This window comes from Gopherus flavomarginatus, chromosome 3 (genome assembly GCF_025201925.1).
Source record: "Gopherus flavomarginatus isolate rGopFla2 chromosome 3, rGopFla2.mat.asm, whole genome shotgun sequence".
Classification (NCBI taxonomy): domain Eukaryota; kingdom Metazoa; phylum Chordata; order Testudines; family Testudinidae; genus Gopherus; species Gopherus flavomarginatus.
This window is the reverse complement of record NC_066619.1, coordinates 88,735,918-88,748,724: the sequence shown is the minus strand read 5'-3', so window position 1 is coordinate 88,748,724 and position 12,807 is coordinate 88,735,918. Positions and strand designations below refer to the sequence as shown.

General features: G+C 41.7%; 1 protein-coding gene across 1 annotated transcript in view; it reads right to left on the bottom strand.

Annotated features, from left to right (window-relative positions):
- PRXL2C (peroxiredoxin like 2C) overlaps positions 1-11,606 on the bottom strand; it is a 38,910-nt gene extending 27,304 nt beyond the window's left edge. Inside the window, exon 1 of the mRNA XM_050945951.1 lies at positions 11,499-11,606. Coding sequence (XP_050801908.1) covers positions 11,499-11,508 — 10 coding nt within the window. The 5' untranslated portion in view covers positions 11,509-11,606. The remainder of the gene's footprint in view (positions 1-11,498) is intronic.
- Between the last annotated feature and the right edge of the window lie 1,201 nt (positions 11,607-12,807).

Here is a 12,807-nt window from a genome sequence, read left to right as displayed (position 1 = left end):
AAATCTGCTGTCAGTTACACTGGTAGAAATTTGGAGGAATTCCACTATTTTTCAAGGGGGTTACTCTGGATTTATACCAGTGTAGCTGAAGGCAGATTAGGTCCACTCTCTGTTTCTGGCTGCCATGCTCTGGTGATGGTTTGTGCTTACTGTTATTACAGGCCTATAGGGGTGCTTGTACAACAATCTCAGTTCAATTTGCTGATTTTAAATAAACACACTTCACTGAGATGCTTGTTAGGAAGCCATGGAAAAAGGAGTGGGGCTGAGCGCCAACCTCCTCTGATTTCCAGACAGAATCCTTTCAATATTTACTGGAGTCAGAGAGACCTGATCTAAATGTAACCACCCCCCATCCACTTTTTTTCTCTCTCTCACTCACAGTTGGCTTACTCATTATATTGTTAGACCCCTCGGTAACAGTGTTGAGATGCTAGTATAATCTATGTTCATACAGTGCTCTCAACTCATACTAGTCCAGAAAGTGAGAAACTGTCTCTCGCTATGTTTCATAGCACAATGGAGCTCCCAATCTTGGTTTGGGATCCTGTGCACTACAGTTATAAATAATAATAACCAGAACCTGGAATCAAACACAGAGCTCTTGTGTGGTAGCACAGGACACTGGCTCCAGGACATTTAAACTCATTTCATTGCAAAGTAATATTTTAGCTTGCACAATATAGCTACAGTAAAATACAACTCTGTATGTCAGGTAGCTTAATAAATTAGTTTTGCTTATTACTTTTTCTGAGTATGTGAAACTTTTCCAGCGTTCTTACTGTGTTCTGACTTGTTCAGTTTTATATCCTACTTATATAATTGCCTCTTGCAGCTGTGACTTTCAAGGTTAAATTGAAGCTGAGTTGTATACTGAGGAAATTAATATGTACAAATGTGATTAGGACATGTGATTTTTACTCTTTGTATATTTGTTGCCAGAATAAGTGATAATTATTTAGCTGTGCAAGAGCCAAGAATCTTTATATTTTGTGGCATCTACAATTCAAGGGCACAAAACAGTCCTGGAATTGGCTGTACATAGGAAGAAAACTTGAATGCCAGTTGTTCTCAATTACAGAGACAAGGTGGGTGAGGTAATATCTTTTATTGGACCAACTTCTGTTGCTGAGAGAGACAAGCTTTTGAGTGGACCAACTTGTCTCTCTCAGCAACATAAGTTGGTCCAATAAAAGATATTACCTCACCCACCTTGTCTCTCTAATATCCTGGGACCAACACAGCTACAATAACACTGCATACAATTGTTGTCAATGACTAATCTAATCTATCAACATGACCTACGATGGTCATAAGAAAAAGCTCTGTGAACAATGCAAAGAGGTTAGTATTTTTAGACATAGCTTTTTGGAATCAGAGAACTATGTTGTCTCATGTATACTGTAGTTAGATTACATAAATAATTATCTTTTCTATTTTTCTAGCTCCTATCACTACAGTATTTCCAATACTTGACTCTGTACCACTGACATTATAGGGCACCATATTTGTTCTTTTAGTGAAATCCCTGTGTGCTAAATTTCAGTAATTTTTTCTAACTTCCAGTTTTGCAAATTCTAACAGGGATCTGAAACTCAAGCTGTGTTATCTCTGTCTTATATATCATGACCAGTAAAGATTCTGAAATTAGAGTGGCTGTGATGATTTTGATGATTATGTCTGACTGTGATGAGGTATTCACTCTACATTACCCCTAAAGGGGTTAAGGTGACTCAGAAGGGGCTGCTTTATCTAGTAGGCTGCACCTGGGGGGAAATTTAGGCTTGACTGACAAGCAGTAATTGAAAATGTAGCCCACATGGGCAGGAGTAGGCAGTGGCTTCTATATGGCAAGAAGTGAGAGAAAAAGTGTGGAGGGGTATAGTCACTTTTTGGGTCTGGTGAAGCAGAAGTCCCCTGATCCTGATGGAAGGGGTTTACTCAGAGGGGTGGGGAAGCAAGAATGCTGTAGAGGTTGGAGCTGGAAGAAGAACAAGGAAATGGCAGCAAGCGTTGAGATGGTGCAGGCCTTGGCTGATGATTGCAGGATCTCTGGGTTGGAACCTGGAGTAACTGGCCAGCCTGGGTTTTCTGACTACCAGCCACTGAGAAAGTGGCACAGGCTTGAGTTGGAGGACTGCCTGGGATGGCACCTGAACAGCTGGTCCAGTGAGACTCTGTTATGACCCTGGAATAGTGACCTGGCTGGAGGGTGAAGCCATGAAGAGGTGCCCCTGAGACTCCTGGAGAGCAAGAGGGGCTGTGGCACTGGTGAGCAAAGGAAGGCACCTGACAGGGCAGAACTAATCTCCAGATGCAGCCACAAGGTGGTTCCCCAGTGGTGAGTAAACTCTGTGAAAAGGAGACAAAGCAGAAATTAGCTCCTTCCCCCAAAGTGATATTGTCTTTGCAGAGCAAGCTTTAATGAAAATACATTAGTCAAACCTTGTTTTAGAGAGGGAAAACTCACACTCCCATACACCCTTTCCCATAAAGTAAGAAAAAGGGGAAATCTGAACAAATTGAAAGTTGGCAAATTTTAAAATGATAAAAGGAGATACTTTTGTTTCAAAGGCAATATAATAGCCACTGGATGTCTGTTTAGGACAGGAATTTGGTCTAATTCAATAACAAAGGATTGGACATGCTTTCCATCTGCGACTGGTTAGCAGTTGCATATTCTCTCAGAAATCCATGTCATGGTGCTCAACAGTCCAAATCCCTTTCATGAGATCATCAGACCAGCACTGAGTAAATGCTCACTCTGGTGCTATTGGCAACATGCAAGTTCTCCTTCACCACCATTTCCTGCTGCTGTGTCCCATTCTTTAGTGTTGCCACTTGTCGTCATTTTCTGTGGCGCTGCTGCTGCTCAACCACCCTTGTTGCTGCTACTGTTCATCATCCCCATCCTGCTACTGCTTCTTGCCACTTCTTGGTACAACTATTGTTTCTTACCACCTCTGATGCCATCACCTTGCAGATCAAATGGCTGTCTGTGCCCAGTGCATGGCTGATTGTGGCTTGTAAAGAAACATCACATCATACATTTCTGAATGCCATTTTCCCACATAGCAGGTCTGAGGCATCAGCCTTCTCTTCTCCTGCTGGTGTGGCCACAGGTTCAGCACTCAGCCAGAGGAGCACTTCCATCCCTGGTCCTGAAATGTCACCAGTTTAGAGACCCTGGAGGTGGTGGTTGATCATCATTCCCACCAATTTAGCTTCTCACTACTACTGCCTGTCAACTTAATCTTCTCCATGTTCAGCTTTAGCTAGTTCTTAATCCAGATATTGATTTTTTGGCTAAGCACTGTGAAAGCTGGGAGATTATGCCTTTTAACTCTGACATTAAAGAGCTGTAGAGCTGGGTGTCATCACTGTATTGCTGTCATTTCAGCTCCTGTTGACTCCTAGCTTTCTAAATTGCACAGAAAGCTGCTAAATAATGTGGAGGAGAGGACTGCGGGTCTATAACACTCTTTGGGTTAGATAGAAGGGAAGGAGGAGGGCTCTGAGCCATTTCATGGCATTTCCATTCATCCCTACAGATTCTTGGAGCAGGATGAATACCTGCCTTGTCTATTGATCTTCTCTATAGAAAATTGAATATCTTAAATTAAATGGCAATAGACTGAAATTTCTCTGAAAGAACAGTGCAAAGAATAAGAAACATTACAGATGCCAATTTTTTTTCTGATGTTATGATTGCTGCTGGTATTAATGCTAATTTACAAGGCATTGGTAAGATTTCATTTGGAATACTGTGTACAATTCTGGTCAAGAAAAAAGATGAATTCAAACTAGAACAGGTGTAGAGAAGAGCTGCTAAGATGATCAGGGGAATGGTTGGCCTATCTTATGAGAGCAGACTAGAAGAGCTTGCTTTGTTCAGCCTAACAAAAGGAGGGCTGAGAGGTGATGTGATATTGCTGTTTGTAAATACAAAGGAATGTGCAGAGCTATTTAAGATAAAGCACACTGTTGGCACAAGAACAAATGGGTAAAAACTAGCCATGAATAAATTCATGCTGGAATTAGAAGGTTGCCAACCATCAGGGGAGGGAGGGAAGTTCTGGAATCAGCCTCCCAATAGGATTTGTGAGGGCAAGCAACTTAGTTTTGAGAGAGCTGGATGCATTTATGAATGGAATTATATGGTGGGGTTGCTTGTAAAGGTAGGGGGGCAGGCTCAATAGCCCTGGAGCTCACTTCAAGTTTATATTTTATGTTCCTAAAAGCTCACGCTTCAGGATTTCAGCTGACCACTTACAGGGGTCAGGAACGGTAACACATTCTGCTTAGGTTTTTTATCATTGGCCATGGCCATCCCTGATGCTTCATAAGTCAGAGATAGAACATTGGATGGGGAGGGCCAGGGCTTTGAGATGGCACTGAGCATTCTTTCTCTAAAGTACTTGGCTGGCTGGTTCTTGTTCATTTGCACAGGGTCTAGCTCATTGCCATTATGTGGGGTCGGTAAGGAATTGGCCTTTGCAGTATGTGGGTGCAGGTCACTTGCCAGGATTATTTGGGTATTTCTCACTTAATCATTTCCCTGCCAGTGCAGAAACCTCAGGTATTGGTGCACCTTGGTCCGTCCTATTCTCTGCCTGTGGCACATTGTAGTGCAGTCTCCTGAGGGCTGTAATACTTCGACCTAACTTGGTTGTTGGGTTTAGTGTGTGGATTCTGGGTGATTCTGGTGGCCTGTGCTATACAGGAGGTCAGGCTAGATGATCTGCTTGCCTTAAACTCCATGATTGTATGGCTCTTCCCTCAAGTACTCATTGATCTCAAGAAAAACAGCTCCATAGTTCTTAGTACTAAAATTCTTACAAGTAATTTTGGCACTGGGGAAAGCTGTTGGATTGACAGGGTTGTAAAACGAAGCCCTCAGTCTGTATCTGGGCAGCTGATCTAGCATAAGCAGCAGCACTTCAGGCTTTCCCCTTCCTGACCCACCAATTTCATTCAACCATAATCTGAAGGGGACATCTCTGGCGACTGAACTACTGCTAAGCATACAGTCAATGTTAGACAGTTAGTGCCACTTGTTGTGGATTTATGATGTGAAACCCAGTCAACTAGGAACTGGATCCATTTCACTTATGCCACTGAATAACCTGGAATATTTTTATTTGTGATTCAAAACTATGGTGTATAGATTTTGTATCTTAATCTCCTGAGCTATCCAGGCCTAGACCCAACTGAGCTAAGTACTAAAATTCTCAACTAGTTGTGCAATCCATATTCAAGACATTATGTTGCACATGTGTCCCAGAAGATCATTTGTACTTAATTTTGTTAAGGCTACTAAATATTAACAGGACAATAAAATATCTTTTAAGTATCGGCTATAACAGGTTTGTTCCTAAATAATCACTCCTTGACGTCATTGCAGTATACTAGCTAGAAAAGGACTCCACTAGATGGTGCTGTTTGTTAAGATTAGGTTTCCATCTGATTTAATTGGATAAATGTATAGATGCACTTTAAAGTTTGTATGTAGAATAGAATATAAAGATGTTCTATGTGCCAAAGCTGTGAATTCACTAAATCTTGATATGTAGTTTAATGCTACAATGTTTTAATATTGCCAAATTAATGTGTAAAATTAATTGTAATCTTTTTTTATCACTATAATACCTTTTTGTTCATACAAGTATCAAGTTATTGACACAGATAAGCCTGCGTCTCAAAGACAAGTGATTGTCTGTCTGTCTTTTATTTGTAATTCAGTTGATCATTACTTTCAGTGAAGGGAAGGAATAAAGGTTCCAAGTGAATCTTGTCTGTTAGATCATACTCTCCTCCAATTCAGTTCCACCTTCAGTTCAAAGCAGAACTTGAACATGCCCACACATGCAAGAGCTGCACATCAGGCCAGTCCCCTGGGGCTTGGGGAGGTCTCTGGGGTTTTGGGCTGGGCAGAAGGGAAGCTCTGTTATCAGGAAGGACAGAACGGGAAGGCTTTCCCCAACACAGCAATCTGACCCACTTTTTCACAAGTAGGAACTCTCTATTTTCTATAACCCAGAACGGCAAGCACCCTCTTGAGTATGGCGTCAAAGAAGCAAGGTAGATCAGTAGGTGGGCAGGAGAAAGAAGGGGCAATGCAGGAAGGGAGTGTGAGCTGGGAAATGGAGGAGGCAGAGAAGAAACTCAGCTTCTATTCCTTCCCTTGAAATCACAAGGACACTTGTTAAGGATGCCAGGGCTAATGTGTCTTCTGGGCATTTGTCATGTCTAATATTTTAACATAGATGCAAAATATTGTGGATGCTGTATACTCATCTCAAGTGTATTCTTCAGCACTCTTAAAAATGGCCTTGCTCCTGTATTCCTGTGGGTCAACTGCCTCCCCTTCTTCCTCCTGAGTCCACATCCTAGATTTCAGTTTATACCTTTAGAGGCATTTTAGCAGCTGATGTGAATTATTACTAGTACTTTAACTATTCTACAGACAGCTTGGCCCATAGAAATAGGTAGTAAGTACAGAATTGGATATTCTTAAATTCTAATCCTGACTCTGCAACTGATAGGCTGTGTAGCTTTGGCAAGTCACATCACTTCTCTTCCCATTTCCTCCTCTGTGAAATTGGGACATCTAAGTTTACTTCCCAACCTCAATATTAGGAGTATTTAGCTAATGCCTTAAGGTGCTTTCTAGATACAAAGTAGTATCATTGTTTGTTCAGTGATGACCCTAACCTCCAGATGCCTAAAGCTGCTCAGGAACTGTCCACACATCTGTAAAGACTTCATCTGTGCACCTGTCATGTAGTTGAGCTCACGCTACCCATTTTGGCAAGGTAAGGAACAAGTCACATTATGCTCTTGCTCTGCTTGATTGTACTCTGCACATAATGAGTTTATACAATGCATGAGAGTTTGACAATGCATCAAAGCATCTACCTTTCAGTTTTTGACTTGTGAAAGGCACTCAACATACCCACAGAAGGTATTTCAAATATCCACTTTTCATTGTAAGTTAAACTGTATCTTGATGAGTTTTCTAATCAAGAATGCATGTTTATACTTGTTTGTTTGGTGACTTGATAAGCATAAAACTATGAAGCTGTTATAATTAGTATTATTATGGTACACCTAGAGCAGTATTTTTCAAACTGTGGGTCATGATCCACTACTAGGTTGTGGCATGCAAGGTGCTGGGTCACCTGCCGCTGGTCAGCACCGCCGACTGAGATGTTAAAAGTCCCGTCAGTGGTGCTGCCCAGCTAAGGCAAGCTAGTGTCTACCGTTTCAGACATCACGCTCCTGGGCGAGGGGCACAGGGCTCCGTCCACTGCCCCCACCCTGAGCTCCTGGGGGCAGGGCATGGGGCTCAGTGCACTGCCCCCACCCCGAGCACTGGCTCTGGCCAATGGGAACTGGAGAGGGTGGTGCCTGTGGGCGAGAGTCATGCAGAATCACTTGCGTACCTCTGTCTAGGGGCCAAACCTGCTGCTGGCCACTTCCAGGGAGCAGTGCAGTCTACGGTGCTAGGACAGGCAGGAAGCCTGCCTCTGCACTGCTGACTGGGAGCTGCTACGTAAGTCTGAGGCCCCCCCTCCAAACCTGGAACCCCTTCCTGCACCCCAAGCCCCTCATCCCTGGCCCCACCCCAGAATCTGCACTGCCAGCCCACAGCCCTGCCCTCCTCCTGTATCACAACCCACTGCCCCAGCCCAGTGCCTCCCCTCACCCTGAACCTCTCATTCCTGGCTGCACCCTGCAGCCCTCACCTCTATACCACAGCCCTCTGCTCCAGCCCCGAGCGCCTCCAAAGCCCCTTGTCCCCAGCTTCATTGGATTATGAGCATCAACAATTTTCTTCAACTGAGTCCCCAGGAAAAAAGTTTGAAAACCACTGATCTAGAGAACCCCATTTAAATGGAACCTGGTTTTTATTTATATATATACACGTATTAAATTTCCCAAAGAGCTTACAAACCAGGTAAGACAGATGAGAGAAAAGCCATTATTTTCTCCATTTTACAGATGGGGAAACTGAGGGACAGAACTTGAGGACCAAATTTGTAAAGGCATTTAGGTACCTAAAGATGCAGATAGGCACCTAACTGCCTAACTCCGACTGAAGGGGATTTTAGCACTTAAAGATGCTGATAGGCATCTACAGGGATTTCCAAAATACTTTTAGAAATCTGGCCCAAAATGAGATGCCCCCCAGAAGTGCATAACAGAGCCCAGTCCTGCTGTACTACCTTTCCTGACCATTCTCCTTCTGTCTAGATGTGTGGGATATAGGGTGACCAGACAGCAAATGTGAAAAATTGGGACAGGGTGTGGGGTAATAGGAGCCTATATTAGAAAAAAACCCAAAAAACAGGACCGTCTCTATAAAATTGGGACATCTGGTCACCCTAGTGGGATATGCATGTGTTGTGGTGTGTGTTGGACTGGCTGACTTGCATAAAATGTAAGGCATATGTAATTATTTCAGAACTCTAATGTTACATAAACTTGTGTGCATGCATGTCCACACTTGTGAATCATCTTATTCAACTAAGAACCTTTTGGCCTGATTCTTATTGACAAAAACTATTTTATACCACTCTTGCAGCATAGAGTAGCCTTACAATGGATGTTAACGTAACCTGCAATTGATAGATCTTATGAGAATCATCTGTGCTACCTAATGTGTTCCCCACCTCCAAAGGGTATGTCTTCTATAATGTTAAGAGGCCCATGCAACACTGAAAGCCAGAAATCACAGAGACTCTCATACCTGTCTTGCACAATGAAAAATTGAAAACAGGCAGCATGCCAAAACATCAATCAGAAACTGAAACACTTATTTGCTGTAGACCACAGTATAAGCAACATATGTTGCACAGCATATGAATAAATCAAACCCATCCCTGGCTAATGAAAGGCTTTTCAATATGCTTAACGCCAGATTACTTTTGATTAAAAAGCTTACTGGGGAGACAAATGTAAACTATTGCTAGGTGTGCTCGCTTCAGACAGTTATGTGCTGAACCTAATTTGAAATTGATAAGAGGTAACACATTTCATTTCCTGCATACTCAATGATGCAATGTGTGTTTTATTTTTAAACAGCAATTTCAAGTGTCTTTCAAAATGCTGCAGTCAGCAGCACAGCTAGTATGTTTAGCAGAATGATCATGCAAATGAAGTTCAAGTGATCTTAATATGCCCGCCATCTCAGGTAGATAATTTGATCTATAGTGTACGTATACTCAGCTTGTTCCATCACAACATCAGTGGAGTATATCAAGCAGTTTGTATTGATAGCAAATAATGTTTAAGGCAGACTTATTTTTAGCAAGGAAAACTTCCCCTGGAAATGTGATTAAACAGTAAAATTATAAAAGCAACAAAAACATTACTAGAGTCATTGTAATTTACCTGGTTACATTAGTACAGAGTAGAGAACCAACTGTTTAGGTCATACTATTATTCTAGATGTTAATAAGACTTCGTAGGCCAAATTATGTTTTTATTTAACCTGTGTAAACCTTTAAAATCCCTTATGGGTGTAAAGAGATCAGAATCTCTTTTGTCTCTCAACTGGAATATTGTATGCTGTACCAATCACCATGCCACTAAAAAGCTATTTATTACCTTGAACAGGGTGCAGCATAGGGCAATAAAGATGATACCCAGTATACAGAAATGTAATAATAGAGCATATGTCTCAAGAGTCTATGAAAAAAACATAAGAGTTGGGGCTCATTGGAATTGGGTGCTGCTGGAAGTGGTGCAGCCCGACAGACATACTGGCCGTGGCTTCCAGCAGCTCCCAGTGGCCTGGAACTGCGGCCACTGGGAGCCGCGATTGGCTCAACCCGCGGATGCAGCAGGTACAGAAACTGGCCTGGTCTGCCAGGGGCTTTCCCCTCACAGGCGGCAGAACAAGTTTGGGAACCACTGCTTTAATGTCTACATGGTAACTGGATCTCATTGATATGAAGTCTGAAAAAGGATTAACCAGTTAACTTATCAGTATCAATGGGGAAAAAATGTCACTGCTGATCAGAGGTTCAAAACAAGTAAGATACACTTCCATGCCTTGATGTAGGAATCCACCTTACAGGATGGAACACTTGTGTTCAAGTCTGATTGGACATTAACACCCAGCCAGTTTGACTATTTAACCAAACCCATCTGTAAAGGAGGGATGGCAGGCTGTTATTTCTGTTCAGTGATGGATATGTGCATTTTATCAGCCATTTACCTAATTACCTTGAAATATTTTACTTTTTTCAAGTACAGCAGAGGGGAGATAAGCCTTCTTCCAGGCACACATCATGCTTTCTATTGCTAATCCTTCAGTCCAAGTACCAGCTGCAGTATAGTCTTTCTTTTGCCATAACCACTTCAAATTCAAAAATCCCTGCCTTTCACACCAAAATCAATTACTTGAAAGCTCTCTTGCTGAGCCAGACCCATCATGCTGCTCAATTACCTATCCCAGAATGATGCCATTTCCCCTGACTTTTTTAAAAACTGTTTGGTATTCTAACTGCACTTAGGATATTTACTCTTGCTGTGTTTTTAATTGTGTACAGGGTCAAGTGTCCAGATGACACTATTACATTTAAATATAGATGTGTTTATCATTATTCAGTACTATTGCTCTGTTTATTAACTACTGTGTCTACTGCCTGTATTAAGTATCAGAGGTGTAGCCGTGTTAGTCTGGATCTGTAAAAGCAGCAAAGAGTCCTGTAGCACCTTATACGTCTGTTAGTCTATAACAGTGGTCCCCAAACTTTTTGGCTGGCGGGTGCCAGCTAAAGGACCACTGCGGTGGTGGAACACCCGCCAAAATGCTGCCAAATTTCAGTGGCATTTCTGCGGGGACGCCTCTCGATGACGTCGCTTGCCATCGACAAGCGGCGTCAGCGAGAGGTGTCCCTGCCCAAATGCCGCTGAAATTCAGAGGCATTTTGGCGGGTGCTCTCCCGGGGGCCAGGATGCAGTGGCATTAAGATGCCCCTGTGGGCGCCATGGTGCCGGCGGGCATCGCATTAGGGACCCCTGGTCTATAAGGTGCCACAGGACTCTTTGCTGCTTTTACTGCCTGTATTGTAGTTCTTCTTAAAGATTATTGCCAGTTTCGGCTCAAACTTTAGCTTGTGTTTTTAATACAAGCCTAAAAATATGTTTTTTATTTTCTTTAAAAATGTTTTAAATGAAGATATATAAACTTTAAACTGTCTCTTGTAGTGTTTGCAACTCAGACAGAAACCTCTGTGTCTGTTGGTGCATGGAAGAAGGAGAGGGATGCCAACCGATTAGAAAAGTTCTAAATATAACTGGCGAGTTTCACTTCGGTGGTTAACACAAGTGAAAGGCAAATAGTAAATAGCGTATGTAGCAAAGAGGAAATAAGCATATAGCAATGTATTGACGTAATGAATATAAACTCATTTGGTTATTTAAATTATTCAAAAGCAAATGCCTTAAACATGCCAGGTATTAAATGGAATGAATATGATACATACCAAGATTCATCACAGTTCCACCTTTTTAACTGGATAGCTTTAGAGATGAAGTTGAAGTATCTGGGACGTGTTAAGAGTGAAGCCCCAGAGTTTGTCCTGGCAGCTGTGCCATTGGGCAGCTGGAGGAAACCACAACAGGGGCCAATTGAAAGAATCTCTCCATCAAACACTACTCAGAGATGGAAAACTTATGGGACATAACCACATAGAGGACATGCAAAGAGTGGTCCAGAATAGACAGATGGCAGAGCCTTGTTTATGCTACAAGTGACATTTGACAGCACAAGAAGGATTCGGATGGCCTGCATTGTGATAATAACTAGACTATTTATAGTTTGTTTGTTTTTCTAAAAGGACACTGTCAGGTTAATACTTGTTTTGTACAATATATAATTTTCTATAACTACTGATTTTTATAATAGCTACAAAATGGACTAACTAGTGTTGCTTTCTGGTATGTATGTTTGATTCACAGGCTGTGATCAGAAAAAAGCTGCCAGCACAAAACAAACCTTATGAAACACAAGAAGTCTATTCAGGAAGCATAGTCCTGTTATCAAAGTAGTCTTCTAGTTTCTTCTGCAGTATACACCCATTCTTGACCATCTCTATGGCAATGCTCCTATTGACTTAATTAGAAACAAGATCAGGCCCAGTGTAAATTAATTTCTTCATCTACCTGGTCTCCACTTTTCCCAGTTCTACAATAGCCAGTACATACGCATATGCACATCCCTCTGTCTTCAGATTTTTCCAGTATAAGACAGTTTTAAGAGTTTTAAATCAGTGTGAGTTTTAAATCTAACTAGCAAAAATACCATAAGTATATATGTATATGTAAAGTTTTCTCTGCAAAGAGAACTGAGTGGTCATATTCTAGAATTTTCCCTGTTCATCTGGGATAGGTCTTCCAGTAACTTTTCCCCAAAGAGGCTATAGAATTTCTTTCTCAGAACTTTGGTGTTCTACCAAAGCAATTGACATTAACATTACTCCCTCAGTTCTTTCCTACTTCAGGAATGCTGTTTCAAAAGATGTTAACTACTTCTTACCCACTTACCATTTTCTTTACCCATTATACAATAAGATAACTTCAGATTCTATGTTTGCTGTTATAGCATTTTAATCTATTCTACTGGTAATATTGTTCCCTTCTTTATTTGTAAAGAAAGGGGAATAAAGTGAATATTTGTGCTTGTGAAAAGTTCAAGACTTTACAGCTTAAGTGTCTAGCACTGCCACTAGAACTCAGCAAATTATGGATTTTTTTTCCAGTTGGCACTGGCAATTTTCAAATGTCAGAAAATTC